The 26672-nt window shown below is 41.1% G+C and overlaps 1 protein-coding gene across 1 annotated transcript in view; it reads right to left on the bottom strand.

Moving 5' to 3' along the window:
• The window catches only part of LOC148109590 (uncharacterized), a 123649-nt gene that overhangs the window by 79965 nt on the left and 17012 nt on the right, over positions 1-26672 (bottom strand). Inside the window, 4 exon segments of the mRNA XM_087863919.1 lie at positions 4139-4210; positions 5096-5220; positions 7760-7775; positions 14645-14703. Coding sequence (XP_087720045.1) covers positions 4139-4210; positions 5096-5220; positions 7760-7775; positions 14645-14703 — 272 coding nt within the window.

Below are 26672 nucleotides of genomic sequence, written 5' to 3'. Positions count from 1 at the left end.
TCAAAGTTTCCAAATGTATATATTTCTATTTTTTCCTAGACATCTCCACACTTGGATGACCCCTCAGGAGACTCACGCCCCCCCCCCGAGTCTGTTTCTGTCACTATCACATGCTGTCCAAGCTTAAGGGTTAAGAGTCTGAAATCAGACAGACCTGTACCCCTCCAGGCTCTGCCTCTTACCTGCAGTGTGACCTTGAACAAGTGACTTAGCCTCTGAGATCCTCAGTCTCTTCATTTGTAAATTGAAAGGATAACGATCTGTGTCATGGGGCCATTGTGAGGATTAAGTGAAGATACGGTGGCACATAGTAAGTGCTCAGTAAAATAATAACCATCACCGTATGCCCTCATCATGGTCTTCATCATCATCGTATCTTTTACCTGGGATGGCAGTGGGTCTCTTAACTGTTCTTCTCCCTCTGAGCGTATTCCTCTCCATTGTCCAAACCATCTACAAATTACCTTTCACACACACACACACACACAGAAGAAAAATTTAAGAAAAATTTTCCTTCCATACAAATATGATATAAAAGGAATTAAAAAAAAAAAAAAAAAAACAATGGGGCGCCTGGGTGGCTCAGTCAGTTAAGTGTCTGCCTTCGGCTCATGTCATGATCCCAGCATCCTGGGATTGAGCCCCGGCATGCAGCTCCCTGCTCAGCAGGGAGTCCTGTTTCTCCCTCTCCCCCTGCCCCTCCCCCTCCACTCATGCTCTGTCTCTTGCTTTCTCTCTCTCAAATAAATAAATAAATAAAATCTTTAAAAAAACAAAAACAAAAACACTGAAATCCCACCCTTCCCTCTTCCCCCACAAAAAACAGATCCTTTCTACGAAGAGGTTAAGGGGCCAGACTCTGGAATTCCACTCCTGGCCTACCACTCACTAGCTGTGCAACTGTGGGCAAGTGGCATATCCTTGCTCTGCCTCAATTGTTCCCTTGATTAAAAGAGGGAGAAAATCTGCCTCAAAGTTTTCCTGTGACAATTAAATGAGACAATCCCTGTAAAATAGTTAGCAGGTGGCTGCAGATAGTAAGCTCTCAACAACTGCTGGGCACTCTTAGTAGTTAGTGTTCGTATGCTTTTTCCTTTGCTCAAACCAGTTTCACAGGATCTCATCACCACCACTCCCTCCTCACTTCCTGTCTGTCTTGCCAGCTGCAAGACACCTCCTCCATGAAGCCTTTCAGGACTGATTGCTTCTGAATTCTCTTTGTGCTAGTACATACTCTTTCCAGGCTGGGCTATTTGCATTCGTTTGCCGGGAGCCCTTCTTTACCGCATCTGAGCATCTTGAAGGAGACAAGTCTCCTGCCCATTGCAAAAGAGAAGAGGGGAAGAGAGGAAAAAGGCAGTGGGGAGAAGAGGAGAAGTGGGAACAAATGCTGATGTCTGAGCTGTAAACTCTCCCAACCTTAACGTTTAACCTGAACCAAAACTTCCAATAGTAGAAATTGCTTAAAAAGAAAACCTTGGGATGCCTGGGTGGCTCAGGCAGTTAAGTGTCCGACTCTTGGTTTTGGCTCAGGTCAAGGTCTCAGGGTGGTGACATCAAGCCCCATCTGGGGCTCCCCCTCAGCTGGGAGTCTGCTTGAGATTCTTTCCCTCTGCCCCTCCCCCCACTCTTTTTCTGTCTCTCAAATAAATAAATCTTTAAAAAATAAAGTAAATAAAACCTTTAAAAAACTTATAATATTAAAAAGCATTATATTGACCCAAAGATTCTCAGTACCACCCGCTCAAGAAATATTTTTAAATATTTAAGAAACCCATTTACATTATTTTACATCGGTTCTCCATCCGCCTCTGAGGGAGGGTGCTGTTTTGCTCACCCCCTTTCCTGACATTCTCTTTCTGAATGGTCTCTTAAAGCAAGGAACTCAACCGCTATGATTGTATTTATCAGACTTACTCTTCTTTACCCAAGGACCCTGGGGCCATCAGCAAGCCACTTTGCCTTGGGAGAGCACCCTGGGGGGGGGGGGGAACAGCCACGAAGCCAACACCCGGGGGGGGGGGGGGGGGGGAGCCGTCTAAGTGTCAGCCTGTACCTCGCGGCTGCAAGACACACAACGGGCACACACAACACAAATTCTTGGCCCAAGAGACCAGGACATTTTACTTGCCATTATACACGCTCTCTCCAGAAATTAAACGCCTCTGGGCAAATGAGAAAGACTTGGCTTTTCCACGTCACCACCTCCCCTCCCGACGTCTCCCCCGAACGCGCACTTCTTCATATCTACTAGAAGTAGGGTTACAGTTTACATCAACAACTCAAAGTAAATGAGGAAAACTCAACATCTCCTGGAATGGACACTTCTGCATTTTACAGAAGAATAAATACAGCTCATATCCTCTTTTGTTTGTTATGACACAGAGAGAGAGAGAGAGAGGGAGAAGGGGAAGGAGAGGGAGGAGGAGGAGAGAGGAAAGAAAGAAAAAAGTCTAGATTCTGTTCGTTTCAATCTGGCATGCAAATGACAGGCGCCAGCCTCCCCATCTCACAAAGAGTGCTTTGGAGAAATGGTGATGTGCCAGGGGTAGGGGAGGAGCTGTTTTTAAAGAACCAAAACAAAGTTACAGGAACTAGAACACCCAAATGTTTGTAAGTGTCTAAACTAGCTGAGGAGCGCGGTATGCAGGGAGCTATGCGCATGAACACTGCGGGCTGCAGGTGCAGGTTACAGATGCGAGGTTTGGTTGTGGGCACGTGCCAAGGACGTAACAAACCTCAATTGAAGGGAGCCAAGTGGAGGATCATAGCCCCAACTTGAATACAGGAGGCAGCAAATTCCATAGGATTTAGGTATAAAAAGAAAATTGCCATGTTTTTCCTTATGAGTTCATTGAAATACCGAGCACAAGGATGTGGCATCTTATTTACTTTTCACCGAGTGCATTTTCACGATCGAGTCAGCTCTTTAGAAACAGTTCCTCTGCATGATCACCTAGGTCTCCCCTATCAGAATCAGTCCTATCTTCATCAAAACAAAACCAGATTAATTTGGCTAAAGAATGTTTACAGAAACTTGTGTATTTCACGTCCAAGGATAAAATGCAGCCGCTAGAAATATCCGAACATGAAAGCAACACAATCCCAACTTAGATCACAGTTCTGCTTATTTAAACCCCCAGATTGACTTGTAGCAGTGGGATGGATTGGGGAAGAGGAGAAAGAAACAAATAGCTTTTTAAGCCTTTACAAAACACTCGAGACTCTTTACAGCCATATCCAGTCTTCACAGCAGCCCCATGATACGTACTACCGTTCCTATTTTACAGCTGAGGACACGGAAGCTCACAAAAGCGGAGTGACTTAACCAAGATCATACAGCTAGTGGATGGCAGAGACAATATTCAAATTTGCATATTTAGGATTTCTCCTAAACAAATTTAGAGAGAGGCTTTGTATATTACTGGATATTACAGAGAATACAATGAGAACTTTGGTACAAATTAAAGCTTTGTTAAAGTGAGGTGGTTGGGGATCAGATCTTACTATTCATTACAGAATAATTTCTGGGGAGATGCTTATGTATTGTATTTTTTACATGTCAGAAATTGGAACTTGGGATTTATAGTCGATTTTGCAATACTTTTAAAATATTATCTGCTCTAATTTAAAGATATTTTCATGCTTTCCTTTTTTTATTTTTTATGACATAGTTCTAGAATTAAAAGTGAAAAAAGAAATTCTATTTTAGCATGTTCTCTGCACTTCCAAGTTCTCTTAGCTATTACTAGTAGCTCCTAAATACACAAACATGTGTGAACTCTTTAAAGCGGAAATTTAGTTTTGAGAAACAGCTAATCACATTAAAGAAAAAGCAGGCACTGGAAGATACTTTCTAAAAGACAGTATTAATATATGTGTAACTATTTTAGGAAAAACTAGAATCTGGTTAAAGCAAAAATTTTATAATCAGATCACTTAGAAAAATAAGTGTTTTTCTCTACACTACCCTAAGATCATATAGCTAGTTAACCTGCTTTTAAGCAAACAAGAATTTTTAAACATTTTCTATCCTTTAAGCAAATGCTCTTTGCTTGGCTAAATGACAATGTTCAAGAAATGCCTACCACAGAAGCATAAAAAACCCTTGGCAACATTCCAGAAGAAATTCACCCTGCATAATGTGTTCCAGCCAATGCTCAATAGCTTTCTGGTGAACGTGCTGGCTCAGTGCGCACTTGAACAGGATCTGGAAAGAACAAAAGAAAAACTGATAGACATTTTCCTTTTTGTTAGTCTGGCGAAGTAACCCTCAGCTCATTTTAGCAAACTTTCCGAGCTTGTGTGGCTTGGAGACAACGTGTGTATGGCTAGCTTATAAACCCTGCCCTGGGCTCTGGTGTAAACTTGTTTTACTACCTTTGATTTTCTGAAATTCAAGTATAATTATATTGTTTGTCTTTTCATCCAATAAAATGTGCATTAGCATTTGGTTTGCTTTGGAGTGTGTTTATTTAGATGAATGTATTCTTCAAATGACTAGTAGTGCTGTCATAATGAGAACACTTTAGATTATATATAAACTCTCAATATAATATTAAAAGGAGGGAGACAGGAGGAACAAAGCTCTTCAAAACATTTTAAGAGTGTGTTCATAATTGGCTAAGGCTATTAACTTTGCCAGATATTTATGCAAGTAGTTCACCAAATGCAAAAGTAAAGACTTTAAAATGAAATCCATTTCCCTTCTATAAAGTGAAAGAGATGCACATTTTAATATTTTATGCCCCTTTGCAACTTTTTCCTGGGGTGAACGTTTCCCACTTAAAAAACAAAATGGCTGGCCCTCTTACAGGTCTGGGACCCCGTCGTGATGCATTTGGCCCTGTTGTCTCCTTGAGCCCGGGGAGCGGGGAGAGGCAGGTTTGGGTTGGCCTGGCACGGGGTATGTACTGAAAGCCTGTTTGGCCTTAATGCCCTGAATGGGGAGAGGGAGGATGGTTGGAAAGGTAAAATTTTCTCTATTTGACGTTCTAGGACAACTGCATAGTGCTGAAACCGAACCACTTGGTGGGAGAGACGCTCTGGATCCCAACACCAGGCCTGGCGAAGGGTGGAAGGCACTAGACCTGGCCTTCGTGGGCCCTCCCATCATCCGTGCATCATCCTATTTCATGCAGGGCCTTTTTCTGGTTCCCTGGGGCCACTTGGAGGAGCGCAGCAGCAGAACCGTTGGCTCAAGACTTGAAATGCAGACATCTGATGGTATCACAGAGCTCCATCGGCAGGACTGCAGAGAAAGGATTCGTCGCTCAACTTGAATGGTTGAACACAAACATGTAAATTACACCCAGCACCAGGCTGGTTGTAACCTTCTTCTGGCAGGTCTTCATTTAGTACTGTGCTGGAAACACAAAGAAAAATGGAAGAGACCCCATTCGTGGGACCTCTGAAAGGCCCTGGCTCTCAGGAAGTCATGTGGGACATCTGGAGAAGACGAGGTATTTACAAAACCTCCGACCGCTTTCTGCAGAAGAGAGCTGGGCCTCGAGACTCCCAGTCACCAAAGCAAGTCGCCAAATAAAAACCAGCACAAAACAGATGAACTGGCACCCTTATCCTGATCTCGCCATCCTCAAAAAGTAACCGTGATTCTGAGTTCGACGTGTCTCCTTCCTGATCTTTAAAAAGAAATACACACACACACACACACACACACACACACACACACACACACAGAATAAATGATGTTTTTTTATGTGGGTTTTTTTACATATTTGGTATAATGCTGTGCATATCCCCCAAACTGCTTTATTCATTCAATACTATTTTGAGGCTCACCCCTGCAGCCACCTTTAGATTTATTTCCATACTTTTGGCTGCTGAATAGTACTCCATCATTTGGAATCACTGCTTTTATTTAACCCCATTCCCCTCCTGAAGGTCATTCAGAATTTTTCTCTTGATGATCTGATGTGTTCTTCCAGCCCACTTAATCTTACCCTTCTCGGAACTCTGACTGTACTCTATTCTCCTTGGTTGACTCAGGGATATGAGACCTGTCTCCCACACTAGCAGATAAACTTCTAGAGAGTAACTTCTACATCCAGGTATCATATGCATTCTGTCATGTTTGGTGAATGATGAGGTGTGGGCTTTTGACTCCCTCAGAAAGGTTAACAGAAGCTTTGGACTCACAGAGGCTCAACAAATTCTATCTATTAAGTGATTTACTCCCTTTTCCTCAAAGAGAAGTTTTGTATTTTCGAATCAGATTCAACTAAAATTCAGTTCCTTTCCCAAGCTAGTTTTATAGTAGTCAGCATCTCCTTAAGATGTTCCAAATCCTGAGACTGGTGATATAATGACGATTGTACCTTTTAAAGATGTGTGTGTGTGTGTGTGTGTGTGTGTGTGTGTGTGTGTGTGTAAGGGAGAGAACAGAGAGGGAAACAGGGACTAAGAGACACAGAAAGAGAGAGATAGAGAGACCCAGAGACAGAGAGAAAGAAAAAGGAGAAGGAGGAGGGGGAAGGGGAGGAAGAAGATGAGGAGGAAGGGGAGGAGGAGGAGGAAGAAGGGGAGGAGGAGGAGGAGGAGGAGGAGGAGGAAGGGGAGGAAGAGGAAGAGAACGAAAAGATCCAAAGCTGCCTTGGGGTGTGACGCTGTGGCCCTGGCTGGCCCGGACGCAAAGCCAGCACAAAGGACTGATTGTCTTTGCAATAAAATCTGGAAAACAAGCACTTTTCCTCCTATTCTTTTAAAAATCTCATCCTGTCCCTTTTACTTTACACTTTTAGGTTGGTGGTGTCAAAATCAGTTTTCATTTCTTTCCCTGGGAACTTTCTCAGACACTTTAGTTTTCCTTAAAAAAAAAAAAATTAAGCCCTTTCTAGGGATAATGAAGAAAGTGCAAAGTCTCCATATCCACTCACCAGAGATCCTCCAGACCATTCAGTGAGACCCTGAATTATGTCATAAAGCGCTGGCCTAAAACCGTGACACACCTTGCAGAAGAGACGCCATCGTTCTGTTGTTTGTTAGAGGACAGGAATAGGTGTGGGGTTATTAATTCAAATAGGTATTGGACGTGTCTGTGTTTTGCCATTTTTTCATCTCGTGAAGTCACTTTCATTCTTTCCTATTTTTTTAAAAGATTTATTTATGTATTTGAGAGAGAGAGAGAAAAACTATTGAGTGGGGGGAGGGAGAGGGAGAGACAGAATCTCAAGCAGACTCCCTGCTGAGCACGGAGCCCGACACCAGGGCTCCATCCCACAATCCATGAGATCCTGAGTTGAGCCAAAACCCAGAGTCAATCCCTTCATTGACTGAGCCCCCCAGGTTCCCCACATTCTTACCTATTATAAGACACCTTCAGCAACAGTGTTTGTCTTGTTTAGGTCTGATCCCTTTGCTCTTGCCAGGGTCTGGTGTCCCCTCCCCCTCACCCCTGCTCCAAATGCACATATGCTTATATCATGCAACTCTGCAAAGAATTCCAAGGACTTCAAACATTCCCTGGGACCTACAAGAGCCCAGGTTAAGATCTGAAAGCAAGATTGTGAAGGATCCAGCTGTATGTGGAAACACTGGAAGTTATAGGCACGCTAAGCATTGATAGTAGCAAAATCCAGCCCATCTCCATAGTGGGATATCGGAGAAAGAAATGCTGATCCCGAATGGGCCTTTTCAGACACCGCCTTATCTATGATGGATAACAAGAGTAACAATGTGTCATCAGGATACCATCGTCTTTGACTACAAAGATTGACTCTGTGTCTGGAAAATGCTGGACAAGACACGAGACTATACTGATAACGAGGAGACTTTCTCATCAGAAATATCTACACCTGTAACGAGGGCTAGAAGTAAGTGAATAGAAGGTCTCGTCCACCAGTACCTTCACCTCAGTTTCTTATCACTCCATTTTCATCATTTCCTTCAGTAGCTGTTCGATCCTCAATGTCCACCTTAGTCCTTCCTCAGCTTCAAAGACTTGATAAGCCGTCTTCCTTAGATCGAATCTATTCCAAATCCACCGCTATTCCCAAAACCAGACACTCAGAAGATGACTGTCACCAGTTACAGAGTGGCTGCAATGTACCAGCCAAGCATGCAGTACTTATAATGTACTATGCACATTTATTAAACCCTTAAAACACCTCCACTATGTAGAGCAGGATTTCTATTTTACAGGGGAGACATCTAAGGCCTAGAGAGAAGAAATATACTAAGGGTCACAGAGCAAGGAATGGGCAGAACTGGGTTCAACCTTAATTCCCTTTGTCTGCAAGCTCTCAGTCCTGTTGGTTGGTTGCCAGAGTCTTAAAATTTCAGAATTCTCAGTTTACATGTATTCTTAGCCTTCTGTGGCTCATAGAATATTTGATCAGAAAAGACAATCTTGAGGAAGAGCATGTGACACTTGATCTCAGGGTCGTGAGCTCGAGCCCCACGTTGGGTATGGAGATGACTTAAACTAATAAAACTTAAAAAAAAAAAAGAGAGAGAGGAAGAAAAGGCAATTTTGTTAGAGGCAATCTTGTGTGATCCTTACACTTTACAAATTAGGAAACTGACACTCCACAGGATGGGTTCCCGTTCCAAACATGGCCGCCCCTTTTCCTGTTCTGAGGGGGCAGGACCACAACCTTTGAGAAGTAATTTCATGCTTCTCCCAGCATAGCTCTAAGTAGAACAAAAGTCTCCATGTGGACATCTGATGACCGTTCCAAATGGAGCAGAACTTAAGTCCAGAAAGTCTGAATAACCAGAACAAGGAATGGCCAAACTCAGATGGCATCTGCTTCAAAGGGAGTAGAACAATCTAGGGTGTGCCCCTTCCTACTCGCCCCAGGGGAAGCTAAGGATGTTGCCTGGTCCTGGGAGCTAGTGTAGCAATGCAAACACGACATGTAAAATCACAGCAAAGGAGGCCCAAAAAGCCAACACCTGCATCTTAAAGCCACTTCCACAGACAGCAGTGACATGTAGCCCAATTAAGCAGATAATTTCAAAGCCCTGCACTTGAAGTGAGTAGTAGCTGGAATGAGGAGGGAAAGGACAAGTCATTGCTTGAAAGCTTGCCTTTAGGTTTATTATCAAGCTAGAATAATAAGGGATTGCCATTTTTCAAATGTGTTTAGGAAGCCCTAAATCGGATAAACTATTATGCCTTGCCTTGTCCTTGAAAACGCAAAAATAGAAAAGGAAGAAATTATCTAAAGGAAATAAACCAGAGATGCCGAGACTAGGTGGAGGTGTGAGCCACAGATCGTTAGTACTGATGCTTATAAACACTTACTGTATGATGGTCGTTGACAAGCTCTCTTACGAGCAGAGAAGTCAACATGGTTCCAGTCTATCTCCAGGAGAGAGAAATAATAATAGAGCAAGAGAAAAGGAATATAACTGGTTAATCAGCATTTTTATTTTCTGAAAGAGGCAGTTTAAATGACCCTAATGCTTTTAACCTTAATTTTGGTCACTTCATTATGTTATTAGGGAACAGCAAAATACAGAGTACTAGGGTTAATAGATCACACACAAAAGAGAAGAGGACACACTGGGTGGGTCCATGACCTGGGCTTGCCTGAATTAGCTTTAATTGATTCACTTAACATCTTCAAGATTTCCTGGGCTATTTTGTAAATAAGTGTGGTTGAAGACAAGTTGCTGTGTTAATGTTCAAAAATGAAAGTACGTATGTGTATAAATCTTTATTTACATATATACATACACACATATATATTGAATATATAGATTATACTATATATATATATATATTTTTTTTTTTTTTTTAATATACTGTGACCACTTGACACATCCAGGTACTGAGCCTGTTGTCCAGCCGAGTAAGTCAGTTCCCTGGGCTCTCAAAGTATAAATTCTGAGCCATCTCAGGGCACATGCCCTGTTTGCTCAATCTGTAAACACGTAATTATTGAACTTGCCTGCTAAAGTAACACCACACCCTGGATATGATGCAAAACCCAGCATTACAAGATAAGCTCTGTCTCAAGTTTCTGCTCGTTATAGTGCCTGAAGTATTTGCTCATAAGCTCAGGGGCTGAAGCAGAAGTAAACAGTCAGGCCAGTATTATAGGGACACCTGCGTTACAAAACTGACTTTCTGATATTGTGAAAGCAATGAATGAAGCCCGGCAGGACTCCTGTAAGAATGCCGATTCATCCCACATCACGTTGGTCAAACAGGACTTCGGCCTTATCGCTTCCCTCCCTCAGCGGCGCGGGTCAGACTGCTCTCCTCCTCCGGGATCAGATCTCAGCTGGGGCCGCGCTGCCCCGCCTCACCCCCCGGGTCTGTCTTCTGTCCGCACCTCGCTCCGCTGCACCAGCCCAGCTTGCCCTCCGTGTGCCCAGCTCTCAGGTCTGGAACAAGCCTATGCACAGTACATTTAACATGCCTGGACTAATGATTCTTTTTATCTTTAAAACTCCACCACTCTGCACACTTCCTTTGTGAATCCTTCTCTAATTAGACAGAATGCCGAGCTCCGGCCAGAGGCGCTGGCACAACTTCGTGCGGTAGTTGGGTATGATTTTTTATATTCTTCTCTCCCTGCCGAGATGTGACACAGCTCAGGGGTTAACAGGGAGAACTTGGAAGCCAGATGACCAGGGTTGGAATCCTGGCTCCACCGCGCACTGACAATGCCTCAGTTTCTTAACTTGTGACAGGTAGGTATAGACAGGGAACGAAGGAGCTCACAAATAGTGCCTGGTGTGCAGCAAATGCTCTTGAAGGGCAGGCACAATAAATGTGCTAACGGGCAGCAGCTCCTATCTGCCTCGGGGTTCACAAGACAACAGCAAGGGACGGGGCTGCCCCTGTGATGAACTGTACGTCCCCTTGGAGGGACCTGGCCTAGTGGGACCCACTGTTCACAATTTCAAGAGAAGGGAAGATCCACATTCTTGGATTTCAAATTATTGGGTGACATTTTTTTTTAAGTTTTTGTTTTTAAGTAATCTCTACAAGCAACATGGGGCTGAAGCTCACAGCCCTGACCGAGATCGAGAGTCGTGAGCTCCTCCAACCGAGCCAGCCAGGTGCCCCTTATTGGGGCACACTTAATAATTAATGTTGGAGCCAAAGAAAGCCTGTCTGGAGGCAGATTTAGCCCTCAAGTCACCATTTTGTGACCCCTGACATGTACGAATCTATAATGGTGTGTGATTGTGTGTGTGTGTGTGTGAATGCGTGTGTGTGTGTGTTCATGCACTTCCATTTTTCTGTTTCTTTTCTATACATCTTCCTCAATGCAATATCCTAGAGGCAGTAGAAAGCATGCAGAAGGTATTCAATTAAGTCCAGCTGACCAATCAAGGTTTGTTAATAACGAGACACCAGTGGAGCTTTTCTGAAATAAAAGAACAGGTAACTTCGTGTCACCCACATCTAGCGCCCTCTCTTAAAATGCATCTTTGGGTCACAAACCAGACCTTGGAAATACAAATATGAACCAGGTGTCGTCCCTGATCTTGAAGAGCATACAGATTTGTGGGGGACACAGAAATGCAGACAACCGTGATATTTACAAAACATGTAGACATGTGTTATCTCATTTACATCACAAGAACCCAATGCAGTAGGTACAGCACATGATTTTTATACGCAATGTACAGAAGAGAAACTAAGGCATAGAGAGATTAAATGACCTACCCAAGATCACTCCACTAATAAGTGCAATTGTGATAAGAGCCCAGTTCTGCTGTCTGCAGATCCAGGGTTCTTTCTGCTGCACTGTGATGTCTAGCATAACACCCATGTTTTCCAGCACGGTGATGCTGGAGAAATCAGGCTCAGTAAGAAGGTCGATAGCCAGTGAGTTAGAAGGAGGCATTGACAGCATCTTGGAATGCAGGCTTTGAAAAGCACCTGTCAATGGTTAGGGAAATATTTTTTCTTCTCATTAATTCTAACTTTCCATCTACTGAAAAAGAATTTGAGGCCACTTTCAACAAAGCATAATGCCGTATATTTTTTTAAAAGATTAAACAAACAAGGTAATGAAGCGAAACAGGTGAAATCACTGTTTCAGAAAGTTAAGGGTAAAAATAGGTAGCACAAGGGGGCAAAATCTTCGCTCTGAGCTTCCTGCAAGACACGACAAATTGGGAGTGACATGGTGTTTGTTGTTTATAAAAGAAGGCAGACTAATTTTAAGTTTAGTATATATTATCTCTACTTGTCTAATTTCTGAATCACACAGCAAAAATTGCTATTCTTATGGAAAACACTGATTTGGAAGTATAGCATTTTACCCCCCAAAAAGGCTGATGTGTTATATTTATAAAATCTGTGGTTGATCAGAAAATTTGGACATTTATAACCTACAGACAAGCACGTGATTGCCAATATTAATGGTCCGGCATGTTCTGCAAGAGAAAATGGGAGGAGTAGAATCCAGTTTAGAAGGATTGTGCAGCAGAGGATTGGAACGGTAATTTGGGGAAGAGGGTCCGTAAAGGGTTGCCCTGTTCATCAACAGCACACGTTTCAAGTTTTTAACTGGGCGAACTAGAGCGCCTCAAACACAAGATGGTCTTCAACGGCCATGAGGACATTTCATCGTCTGTTCACTCATTCAGCAAACAGTTCCTGAGTGCCCGCGGAGCAGGCATCTATGCACTGTCCTTAGAGAGGGAGACGAGCAAGGAACAAATCAGGCAAAAATCCCTGCCTTCCCGCAGCTCTCTGGAGGGGAACGGTATGTTGCGCAAATTAAAGATGGAGGCGCCCATTGTTTAGGGGATGGCTGGCCTGCCCACAGCCGCACGGTAATCCAAATCAGTTGTCCTCAAAAGGCTGCCGGCCTGTGTTACGGAGAACCTCGAAACAGATGCTTGGCTTCTGTCACACAACTATCTAGAACGCAGGAGCAGCTAGGAAGGGGAGGAGCCGGACACAGAAGGGACACAGCACGGGGCTGAGGCCTGGGTCCCACTGTCTGAAGTTCTCAATGGACGAGGGCGGGTCTCCCCTCCTGCTGCAGATAGTCCACAAGCCCCTCCCTAGTGTGATGAGATGGTCCTCCTCTAGAAATGGCTTTAAGAAGCCGCTGGAAGAAGAAAAGCTACAGCAGCTGTAGAAACTGTTAGACAAGGTACAAACAGAAGTAAATAGGGGCTTTTCAAACCCATACAGGCATTTATTCCACCAATATTTATTCAATCCACGCTACATATGTAAAAAAAATACCCATGCTAAGTACTGGGAGTAGGTGGGGGGAACAGGAACATGGTTCTAGTCTTCAGGTGTCTTACATTCTAGAAAGAGTCAACATAGAACAGCTAATTAATTTTAATTAATTGTCTCTCTCTCCCCCCCTCCCTCCCGCCCCCCTCCCCCTCATCTCTCAGCCACACACACAAACACACACACGCTGGTGCACACACTGATACACGCACAGGTACGCACACAGGCATACATAGCTAAGGTGTGATAAAGCATCTCATGTCTTCCTCTCTCAAACAGGCTTTCTTGGGGGCTGGAAATGCTGGAGATGCTATTTCTTCTGGGTTTTAGGCCAACAGGCTGCACTCTGGTAAATCCCATGGCCAACGTTCCTCCTCTGAGCTAAGAGGCAGCCAGTTAAAGAGGAAAAATACTTAGACCGGTTATGCCTTCAAATGTCCTTAGATCTTTGACTTTACGGTTGTGCTTGACCCTACTGATAGTTAATTAGAATTTACAAGCCTACAACACGAACATGCCGGAGATTATAGTGTTCAAAACGAGAGTGACTGCTTGCCATTGGATTGTGAGCTAATCGATAGCCGCTCAGTGTCGGATACGAAGCCAAGCTAAACTACATAAAAACAGAAGATATAAAAGCTAAATGTGAAAAACTAAAATTTAGACTCTATATATATACTGAATCTGATGGGCTATCAATTACATTAAAAATGTCAAATTGGAAAAAAAAGCATAAGAAAAGCAGGTAAGAAACATTATTTTGGACAAAACGTTAAGCTAGGAAGATTTTTAAACTTTTTACTTATAGGTATAATGTGTAGTAGATAAAAATTAGACAATATGCACAAGTATACAAAAGGAGGCAAAAACACAGCCATACAGGACTGTGTCAAAATGTATTTAACCAATTCTCCATTACTGGGCCTTTGTGTTTGTTTCTAATCTTTAACACAAAGGCTTTAATGAGCACCTTTATATGTACATCTGCACACACATCTCTCATTATTTTCTCGTGATAAACTCTCAGAAGTAGAACTCCCCAGTTGGACAGCACTCAGACGTTTAAAATAAGAATCGAGGCAATAGCCAAACTCAAAGTCACTTTAAATTCTTTTTTTAAGATACTTATAACACTTTCAAACTTAGAAAGCATCCAAAATTTGGTAGTAAACAGTCTTTATTTCCATATCAAAGTCAATAATAATATTGCATATATACAATTTCCAGACTCTGACATTTCTTCAAACCTCCCCAGATACTAACAGACAGCAATACCATATGATTATAGACACTTGTCAAACAGCAAGCCTGTTTCCCATTGTAATACAACAAATATGTTAACTGACTGTTGCATTCCTGGATTTAAAATGCTGAACAGAAAACCAATCACACCAAACATATATAATATTTGTATACATACGCAATTGCATTACACAGCACAGCAGAAGAATCCTGGACTGAGATAGTTTTTTCCTTGTTGGCTATGGGCAAAGTGATAATCTCTCTCGGTCTGAGTTCTGAGGTGAAAGACACAAGAGCCAGGGTTTCCAGATTTTTTTATTTAATAGACCAATTAAACTAAAAAAAAAAAAAAACCTACAAGCACATAAATTCATAAATAGCCTTAAAATGGGAGGGAGACATTATCTCTGAATAAGAAATCATCATTTAAACCAAATGCATCTAACCTGATTTTTTTTTTTTTAAATCTGCTCTATTGCTCATATTTTTCTCATTTTGCCTTGGAGTATGAAGACTTGCACTAGGTTACAGACTTTTTTTTTAATTTATTTATTTTAGAGAAACAGAGCACAAATGGGAAGGGCAGGGACAGGGAGAGAGCATCTCAAGCAGACTCTGTACTAAGCACAGAGCCCGTCTCGGGGCTGGATCTCAGGACTCCGGGGTCACCACCTGAGCCAAAACCAAATTTAGAGGCTTAACCGGCTTTGCCACCCAGGCACTCCTAGTTCGCAGACTCTTGATTGAAAACAACTTCTAGATGACTCTTAAGTCCTTTCTAGTTCAAAAGTGCTGTGCTTTTGTGGATCTAAATTTAAAGTTATGCTCTATGTAAAAAATCAGTTTGTGAGGAATTTTAAAATCTGGTCTCCCATATTTCTTTGAGGCTGCCAATGAGTGGATCCCAGAGAGGGGATGTGAGCGTGGTACAATCCAACAGCCACTTGGTAAGGGCCTCCAATAGCCAGGCTTGGGATACGCAAGGCGCATATAGCGGCACAAAACACAGCTTCTGCCTTCGGTAGGTTCTCACCGAGAGGGCAACGGCATACTAGAGCAAGGAGGCAGTAGGGTACCACAAGTAATATAACACAGGGGGGCTGCGGGGGACATGGAGCATTTAGGAGCAGCGCCCGACCCAGACCAGACTGCGCTGGCCAGTGGGCTGGATCTTTAGGAGGAGATGATATTTAAACTGGGTCTCAAAGAAACAGAAGGAATGTTAGGTGCCTGAGGATGTCTTTGGAGGCAAGTGAGCAACCTGGGCGTAGCCAACATGTAGCAATAACCCAGAGAATCCTCGGAATCCACATCCTAGCACGTTCCGGTGAGGGCAGAGTCTGTGAGTTGGAGGATTGCTGAAGACACAGTAGGGGGAGGCAAGTGGCCAAATTTAGGAGAACCTGCAGTGCTACCTCAGGAGTTCAGACTTTTTTTTTTTTTTTTTAAGATTTTTTATTTACTTATTTGAGAGCCAGAGAGAGAGAGAGAGAGCAAGCATGAGTGGGGAAGGGGCAGAGGGAGAGGGAGAAGGACAAGCTGACTCCCCACTGAGCACAGAGCCCAACATGGGGCTCGATCCCAGGACCCTGCCATCAAGACCTGAGCTGAAGTCAATGCTTAACCAACTAAGCCACCCAGGCACCCCAAGGAGTTTAGACTTGATCCCCAACACATGGGACATCACTGAAATATTTCAATCCAAGGAGGACCCAAGGGCACATCTTAACTGTTTGCTTCTTCTCCCATCTCAAATTTTGAAGTTAGAGCTGTACAGTTGAAAAGAACCTCAAGGGGAAGAATTCTTACACTACCTTTATTATTATTTATTTTTTTTAAGAATGAAGATCAGGTAGTATAGGCTTGTTAAAAAAAATCCAAACAGTATAAAAGTGCCCAAAATAAAAGAGGAAGATTTCAAGACTTCCCTCCCTCATCCCTTCAACCAAATCCTATTCCCTAGGGTTAATCACTATTTTGAGTTTCATGTACATCCATGTATTTATTTTCTAAATATATACAAAAGCATTTATATATAATGATATTTTTGTGAGTTCTCTAATAGAGACTGTATTGGTCTGCAATATGCCTTTTTCACTTAATATATTGTCAGTACAGATCAAGTGCATTCTTTTGGACTGTATAGTACTCCACTGTGTGGCCTGGGTATGTCCCAAAGGTATTTAACCATTTCCCTGTTGGTCATCATTTAGGTAGTTCCCAATTTTCTAGTCATTGCTGCAGTGAACATCCTTGACTGTTTTCATACATCCATGTGTTTTCCTAAAGGATAGTTTCTTAGGATGGAATTACTAGGTTGAAGGATCTAGGCATTTAAAATTTTGAAAGGTACTGCCTAGTTGCTCTCTCAAAAACTGTTCCATTTTGCACTCATCCTGAACATACAGGAGTGCTCATTTCCTCCCACAATGGCCAAGCTGGGTTTTATCAATCATTACCGATCTGATCAATAGAAGATGCTATCTTGTGGGGTGCCTGGGTGGCTGCAGGTTAAGTGTCAGACCCTTGATCTCAGCCCAGGTGTTGATCTCAGTGTCATTGAGTTCAAGCCCCACATTGGGCTCCACGGTGAGCAGAGAGACTACTTAAAAAAAAAAAAAAAAGATATTATCTTGTCATTGGCTCAATTGTTTGTTAGTGAGTTTGACCATCTTTTATATATTTATTGGCTAAATACACTTATTTTTGTCTGTGAATTGCCATTTTACAAACTCTACAGGTCAGAACTTCTTAGTCTGGGGTCCCAGGGCTCCTGATTTCTGATATGGCATTTTCTGTGTGTGTGGGATGCACGCTATTATCAGGATAAGGCCCAAGGAACATTAAGAGTCACTGATCTTAAACCGTAGGCTGACAGGAGGACGTGGAAAGAAAGAAGCAGGGCTAGAAGGAAGGGTGGGAAAGGAGTGAGGGCCAGGTTCCGTGACTGGTTACAAGCATGTACACACAAGCACACACGCCGCTTTTATTATCTTCCCCTGGTCTATACCAGGCCTTCCAGATAGCATTCCTTTACTTACATCCCCGAAAGACCCACCAGCCACTCAGGGGCTACAAGATCACCGTGGATTGGGCTCAATTCTTACTAATATTCATACACATATCACAGAGAATGCTGACAAACAATTCGAAATGCATCATTATTTAGAGTTTGGTTCATAGAAACAAACAAAAACCTTATACAAACAGGGCGCCTGGGTGGCTCAGTTGGTTGAGCATCTGGCTTGATTGCAGCTCAGATCATGATCTCAGGGGCTGTGACATCGAGCCCAGCGATGGGCTGCACGCTGAGTGGGGATTCTGCTTGAGATTCTCTCTCTCCCTCTCCTCCTGCCCCTTCCACCCCCTCCCTCACTCTCTCTCTAAATACATAAATAAAATCTTAAAAAAAAAAAAAACCCTTATACATACAAGCCATCACCGATTTATCTGAACGTACAGAAAAGCCATTAACTTCAATTTTATGTCTTAATTATTTCTCTAACGTACCCACAGCTTTTCATCACTGGGACCGTCACATAGCCCGGCCATACTCCTTAATCCCGGCCATACTCCTTAATCCCGGCCATACTCCTTAATCCCGCGTCTGCACTGAAGCCTGAGGATCTTTTCATTTCCACATCCCCCAGCTGACACCCCTCTCAGGGCTCCCCTTTGCTCCTGGGCTAAAGGGCCAATCCTCACCGCCTGCGCGCACCTGGGGCTACCTGGTCTGCCCCGCCCGCCTCTTCTGTTCAGCTAAGCCCCTCCTCCCCACTGGCTCAGCTGCCAGAGACACTCAGGCATTCTCTCTCCCCCTCTGCGACCTTTGTAATTCTGTTTCTTCTGCTGGAATGCTGTCTCTCCCACCCAGCTCTTTGCCTGAGTTCACTTCTAAGCAGCTTAAAAATCACTTCCCTGGGGGGCGCCTGGGTGGCACAGCGGATAAGCGTCTGCCTTCGGCTCAGGGCGTGATCCTGGCGTTCTGGGATCGAGCCCCACATCAGGCTCCTCCACTATGAACCTGCTTCTTCCTCTCCCACACCCCCTGCTTGTGTTCCCTCTCTCGCTGGCTGTCTCTCCCTGTCTAATAAATAAATAAATCTTAAAAAAAAAAAAAAAAGCAATTACCTAGCTCATTAACGTCTCTTCCACTCTGGCAGGTGAGCACCACGAAGATAGAAAAGAGGATCTGTTCTGTTCTCTGAAATCCAAGCGCTCAAAACAGGGCTGGCGGGGAGCAGGTGAGCAATAAACGCTGTCGAAGGGAGGGAGGAAGAGGATTCTATTAGAAATGGTCCCTTGTCGGCCTTTATTTTCCTCTAAACCTTCCTTCAGCGATGAGCACATACAAATTATGTCATGGATACAGAAATTCGCTCTTTCAGGTCATTCCCATTATTTATCAGGAACCTATTGTGAATGGACTAAGCACTTTTCCAGGAGCTTGGGGGACACCACAGTGAATGAAATAAACGATCCTCCCCTTCAGCTTACCTTGGAGGAGGACCAAACAGGTCGTAAACACACCAGATGTGACATAGCATATTTAGAACGTGTAAAGTGCTGTGAGAAAACTCAAGCAGGGTAAGTTGGATAGGACAGTTAGGTTGGGGAGACCAAAAAAGAGGGGGTGTGAGTACTCTTGTGAAGTTTGAAATAAATTTGAGAAACCCCAAGGAAACAGATGGGGCTGCACATCAGCCCCGGTACTGCCCCGCCTCGCGAGAGGGCCACATCGAGCAGCCTGGAGGCTGGCTCCAGTAGCTCCTCTGGCGCCCTGATGCCTCGACGTCTTCCTCAAGAACTTCCTACATTTCAACGTCGGTCTTCTCCGCAGAACCCTCCCTTCCTCCTTGGAAAAGTTGGTGGATCGTTCTTCCAGGCTCCAATGACCTTTCGGTCGTCTCTGTGCTATTATCACTTATCTCCCTGTCCTGAAACCATCTATCTCCAGGTGCCTCCGCCCACCAGGACCCAGGAATTCCTCAAGGTCAGGGACCCGGTCCTGGTAGGTCCTGGTATCCGAGATCGGGTTGTTTCCAGCCTCTGCTAATAGAGGAAGTGCTCAAAGTATTTGATGAATGAGAGGAGGAAAGAATGGATAAGGAATGAATGAGGAGAAACAGAATAAGTGTACCCACGGGAATTCGAACCCCTTCAGTTCTCCAGAACCTCTCCATATTTGTGTATGCATATCTGCAGCACTTCTGGATCCTAGGAATATTTTAATGGCCAGACAAGACATTCTTTAGAAGGAATCAAAATATTTGGGTAGGGATTCATTACTGGGTTACAAAATCGATTTAATAGAGCCTGAAAAGCATCTTTATAATTAACTAGGATACATGAAAAAAATAATAATAAAAATAAAAAATAAAAATAGTAAAAATAAATAAATAATAGACTACGGATAAAATAACAGAATGCATCAAAATAAATAAGATTAGGTGGCTTTGTGACATGTGGCTCGGTTTTCCCAGAATAGCTCGTTTACTCCTGTTGGATCAGCATAGTTATTACTTTCAAAAGTAATAATTTTCCTAATTTTTACAATAAATTAGGTGATCACTTTCATTATACATATACATGTACATAATGGTTCTACTGGTTTGTGATCGCTGTGGACACGGGACAAAAAAAGTTTCAAAAAGGCTTTTCTGGAGAGGTTCAAACTTCTGAAACTAAAGAAGCATCATGAAGGAGAGAAGATTAGGGAGAAGCAGAGGGAAGAAAAGAATACCGAAGCTCACCTGGGTACCTTCCTCACCCTCACACTATCGTGCTCAGGAGGCAGAACCATTCCATTTTACAAAGCTGAGAACTAAAATAAAGCTCCCAGGGCTCAAAGACTTTGCCCAAGCTCATATGCCATCAAGTCTTACACCAGTGTTGAATTCTAGGTCAACAAGGGGGGATGGGTGTAAAAAAAGCATTTTGCTCTACACATAGGAAAGGGAAAGTTGGGGGGGGGTTGTCTTTGTTTTTTTTCCCACTTCTTGGAGACCATGTTTGTAGCCACATAAAAATTTAGGAGGGGATAATGGAGTACATCTTCCATCTAGTATTATAAGTTTTATAATTTAATACACATACTTTTATTTTAGAAGTATTTTGCATTTGGAACTACTTAATATTTTGACTCAGATGGAAGTTCTTAATTATGGACTGAAAAAGTGGATAAATGTTTAGGAGTGGTGAAATAAGCCTTGCTAGGCGAAAGCAGGGACAGTGAGCAGTTCTTTGTAGAGTGGTGCAGGATCTGGAGACAGACAATATAGGTCCAAATCTTAATAGCTATGGGACTGTGGACAGGTTTTTAAGTTTCTCTCTGCTTTAGTTTACTCATTTATAAAATGCCTACAACAACAATACCTATCTCATAGGGTTTTTATAAAGATTAAACAAGAGCTTCGCATATGGTTCTGCACGTGCTTCCTGGAATGTGGTAAATGCTCAGAAATGTTAGCTGCTGTAAGGATGAAAATCAAGACTATTGAGGCTAATGACGCTCCCTCTCCACTTCCCATTGGCACACACCCCCACCTTCAAAGGTCTTCCTCGAGATTTTCTGACATTTCTAAAATAACCACCCACCATGATGTATTGTTTCTTTTAGAGATTGTTGGACTTGATTTGCTAGTATTTGCTAAGGATTTCTGTGTCTATCTTCATGGGTCATATTGGTCTCATGTTGTTGTTTCTCTTTTTTCCTCTTTTGTAACATTACTCTCAAATTTTCATATTAAGGTGATGCTGGCCTCATGAAATGAGTTGGAAAGTATTCCATTCTCCCATTTTCTGAAAGAGTTTGTGACATGGTGGTATGTTTCTTGAATGTTTGATAGAATTCACAAGTGAAACCTTCTGGGCCTAAAGTTTTCTTTGTGGGAAATTTTTAAATTTACATATTTCAATTTCTTTATAAGATATCAGGCTTATTCAGGTTTTCTACTTCTTCTTCAGTCATATTTGGCAAATTGTATCTTCTAAGGAATTTGCCCATTCATCTAAATTGTTGCATTTCATGACAAAATATTCATAATATCCATTTACTGTCCTTGTAATGTCAGTAGCATCTGTAGTGTGTCACCGATATTGATCATGTGTGTCTTCCCCCTTTTTCCTTAATGTGTCTAGCTACGGATTTATAAATTTTGTTGAAATTCTCCAACTAGCTTTCGGTTTCAATGATTGTCTCTATTATTATTTTTATTTTATATGTCATTGATTTCTGCTTTTATCTTTGTTATTTTCTCCCTTCTATTTTTTTTTTTTTTGGTTTAATTTGTTTTTCCTTTCTTGCCTTTTTTTTTTTTTTTTTTTTTTAATTTAGGGTTGCCTGGATGACTCAGTCTGTTGAGCTTCTGCCTTTGGCTCAGGTCATGATCCTAGAGTTCCAGGATCGAGCCCTGCATTGGGCTCCCTGCTCAGCACACAGTCTGCTTCTCCCTCTGCCCTTCACCCTGCTCATGCTCTCTCACCCTGCTCATGCTCTCTGGCTCTCACTTTCACTCCCTCAAATAAATAAATAAATAAAGTCTTCAAAAATAAATAAATAAAATTTTTAAATTTAAATTCAATTAGCCAACATATATTCTTTTCTTGCTTTTTAAGATAGAATCTTAAATTATTGATTTTAGACCTTTCTTGTTTTCTAATATTAACATTTAATGTTATACATTTCCTTTGAGACACTGTTTTAATTACACCTCATAAATTTTAATATGTGTTTTCATTTTCATTCAGTTCAAAATACTTTTTAAACTCCCTTATGATTTCTTCTCTGGCCCATGTGTTGTTTAGAAGTGTGCTATTTGATTCCTAAATATTTGGAGGTTTCCCAAATAGCTGTTATTGATTTCTAATTTAATTTCACTATGGTCAAACAAACCCTATAATTTGAATGCTTTTAAATTTGTTAAAACTTGTTTAATGACTAACATATGGTTTGTCTTGATTAATAATCCAGGTGAACTTTTAAAAAATGTATAATTCTGCTGTTGTTGGGTAGAGTATTCTATGAATGCCAATTAGGTACACTTGATTGATGGTATCATTCAAGTCTTCAAAGTCCTTGCTGAGTTTGCCTTCTTTCTTTATTGATTATAACTGAAAAGTGCTGAATACTCCAACTGTAACTGTGGATTTTTAAATTTCCTTTCAGTTCTGTCAGATTGAGTTTTGTTTTTGTTTTTTTTAATTTCACATATACTTTTATCTAATCCTCACAAAATACCCATGAAATATGTGTGATTATTTTTATTTTACAAGGGAGTAAACTTTCACTCACAGATTAAATGATTTTCCCAATCCCACACAACTGATTCACCTCAGAGAATTTAAGTGATTCCCAGAACTCTGAATCATTCTGTCAGGTTTTGCTTCATGCATTTTGAAGCTCTATTATTTACGATTGTCATATCTCCCCAATAAATTGAATACTTTATCATTATTCCTAGTATATTCCTTTTATATTGCATGTATTATCTGACGCTAATATAGCCACTTCAACTTTCTTATAATTTATGTTTACATAGTATATCTTTTTCCCTCTTTTTAGTTTTAATCTATCCTGACTATATATTTGAAGTGATTTGCTCCTACACAGCATATGATAGGATCTTACTTTTTTTATCTAGTCAGGCAATCTCTGACTTTTAATTGGAGTCTTTAGACCATTCACATTTAATGTAATTATCAGTCTGGTTGAGTTTAAGTCTACCATTTACTATGAGTTTTCATTTTGTCTCATCATCTCTTGTTACTTTTTTCTTCTTTTCCTGCTTCTTTTGAGTTAATTGGTACTGTTTAATATTCCATTTTATCTCCACAGTTGGTGAGATATATTTTATTTTTTTATTTTTATTTTTTTTCTTAAAGATTTTATTTATTTATTCGACAGGATAGAGACAGCCAGCAAGAGAGGGAACACAAGCAGGGGGAGTGGGAGAGGAAGAAGCAGGCTCATAGCGGAGGAGCCTGATGTGGGGCTCGATCCCGTAACGCCGGGATCACGCCCTGAGCCGAAGGCAGACGCTTAACCGCTGTGCCACCCAGGCGCCCCGAGATATATTTTAATTTATTATTTTATTTTAGTGATGGTGCTACACTTTACAATATGCATCTTAACTCATAATTTACTTTCAAATAGTATCATACTACTTCATGTATAACATAAATCCTTAACACTCTAGACTTCCACTGCTCTCATTCTGTCCTTCAAGCTATTGTCATACGTATTGCTTCTATGCATTTGATAAATCTCAAAAATACATTGTCATTATTTTTGCTTTATATAGTTGATTAACTTTTAAAGAAATTTAAAAATGAGGAAACAAATCTTTTCTATTTGTCCACATATTTATCATTTCTGGTATTCCAAGTTTCCATCTGCTGTTGTTTTGCTTTTGCCTGAATAATTTTGTTTAACATTTCTTTTAGTATATATATGCTGGCAACAAAGTTTCTCAAGTTTTATTTTTCTGATAATGTTTTTATTTCACCTTTGGTTTTTGGGGTTTTTTTTGTTTTGTTTTGTTTTTAAGATTTATTTATTTGAGAGAGAGAGTGTGTGTGTATGAACAGGGGGAAGGTCAGAGGGAAAGGGAGAGAGAGAATCTCAAGCAGACTCCCTGCTGAGTGCAGAGATGGACATGGGGCTTGATCTCATATTGGTTTGGTTTTTTCATGAGTTTTTAAGCTTCTCAGATTTATGAAATATAGTTTTCACTGAATTTTGAAGTGTTTCAGTCATTATTTCTCAAATATTTTTCTGTCCTCTTTTCTTTCCTTTCCCAATTATGGTAGATCATTTGATATTATCTCACCAATCACTAAGCCTCTTTTCATCTGATTTTTTTTCAGTCTTTTTTCTCTCTGTGGTTCATCATGGATCGATTTAATTGCTATGATTACAAGTTTACTTATCTTTTCTTCTGCAGTGCCTAATCTGATGTTAATCTTATTCACTGAAATCTTCAGTCCAGATATTGCATTTTTTTAATCTCTAGAAGTCACAATTGGTTCTTTTTTATATCCTTCATTTTTTTCTGATTTTTTTTAGTTTTCCTTTAAATTCTTATACATAATAATAAAATCTGTCTTAACATCATGTCTGCTAATTCCATTATTTTGTCATTTCTAAGTCTGTTTCTCTTAACTGATTCTTCTTGTTGTATTTTTTTCTTGCTTTTAAGCATGTCCAGTGATTTTTTTATTTGATGCTGACTTTGTTATTGTTATATTATTAAGTGACTATATTGTTGTCTTCTTTTAAAGAGCATTGGACTTTGTTTTGGCAGGCAGTGAAGTTAATTGTTCCATCAGTTTGATTCCTTCAAGACCTGTCTTTAAACTTTACTAGAGAGAGGTGAGAGCTGCGCTGCCCAATATGGTAGTCACTAGCTGTATGTGGCTATTAAAATGTGACTAATCTGAATTAAGATGTGCTATAGGCATAAAATACACAACAGATTTTGAAGACTTAGTATGAGAAAAAGAACACAAACTTCCTCATTAATAATTTTTATATTGATTACATGTCAAATTGATAATAGTTTGGAAGTATAGGGTTAAGTAAAATATATATTAATTTTACCTACTTCTTTTTCCTTTGTACTGTGGTTACATTTAAAATTACATATGTGGCTTGCATTATATTTCTTTTGGACAGTGCTGTTCTAGAGCAGAGGTCAGCAAACTACAGCTCACAGATTGGCCACTTGTTTTTGGTTAATAAAGTTTTATTGGAACACAGCCACACCCATTCACTTATGTATTTTCTATGGCTGCTTTCACACTACAATGGCAGATTTGAGTAGTTGTAATGAAGACCATATGACCCACAAGCCAAAAATGATTGTGATCTGTAAATTTAAGAAGTTTCCAACCCCTGGTCTAGAGTATCTCACTGGAAGGATAGTTCAGACCTATTACTAACATATAATTACTTTAGGGTATCCACTGAATGTTCCAAGGATGAACAAGGACTCTCCCCTTTGGCTAACCAAATTTTCTCCCAGTTCATGTGTGCTCTGAAATTTATTCAGCCTATAACTCACCAGTCTTTTCTGTCCAACCTTGTGGAGTGTCATTCTATACACTTGTGTTCTGGTACTCAGCAAAGACTCAAGAGACTCCTATACATATTTCTGGAGAAATTTTTCTGCATAGCCCCCTCCTTCCCAGAACTCTGCCCCGCTACCTCTAGCCATCTCAGCCTCTTCAAACTCCAGCCTCCATCTTATCAACTCGGCAAGGCTACCAGATTCTGTTTGGGTCCCTGTTCCTGAGTCCACAGTCTAGAAATTGCTTCCAGGCAGAAAGCCAGGGGAATGACCGAGTTCACTTATTTGTTTTTCTTCTTTCAGTAATCGTAGTCTTAAGCAGACTATTGTCCAACGTCTGAAAGCCGTTGTTTCATATTTTATGCAGATTTCTAATTAATTATGGTGGCCATTTAAGTCTGGTCCTTGTTGCTCCATCATGCCTAGAAAGAAAAATCCCCTCTACTTACCTTTTGATAGGTGAAACTTTCTAGATAGCGCATTCTGAGTCTTCAGACTTTCCAAAGGAGGTTTGTTGGATTTGACTGACTTGGGTGGAGAGAGGTAAGTGTATGTTTGCCTAAATAATTGATGATACACTATATTATTGCTGACTTGGGTTTTTTATGTCCAGGTTATGACAGAAAGGACAGAGATGACTTTATAGGAGAAGGTGAAAGCAGGCTAATCTTGGGCTGTGCCCTTCTGAATTCATCTGTGCTTTTATATCAAAGGTACATCAAACATATTAGCAGCCCCATAAAGGATGTGCCTTGCTTCTTTTAAAAACCTATGAAAAGTTTAAGAAGTGATTACAATTAGCTCCAGATGCTATATTAACTTATACAGATAGGTCTGTCCATCTCCAGGAGTTTATAGTTAAAAGAAAGAAATGATCCCAAATATAAACAGGTGATATATATATATATATATATAGGTAGGTAGGCAGGTAGGTAGAGAGAGAGAAAGAGATTCCAAAAATGTTTGTTTTTTATATTAGTGATATTTCTGTGTTAAGGGATGGAAATGGCAAGTAGTTGACAAAACAAACAAAAAACACTTGAGTAATTTTCTTGCACCTGATTATAAAAATTTCAGAAAAATGTGAGGAAAGAATGCATTTGTTGAAAACAGGATGAGAAATGATAATTTAGCCCAAGGGAAGGGAAGTGACTGGCATGGGAAAGGCATAACAC

The sequence above is a fragment of the Ursus americanus genome, chromosome 8, assembly GCF_024610735.1.
Source record: "Ursus americanus isolate L20-20 chromosome 8, mUrsAme1.1.p, whole genome shotgun sequence".
NCBI lineage: Eukaryota > Metazoa > Chordata > Mammalia > Carnivora > Ursidae > Ursus > Ursus americanus.
This window is presented reverse-complemented; position numbering and strand designations above follow the sequence as displayed.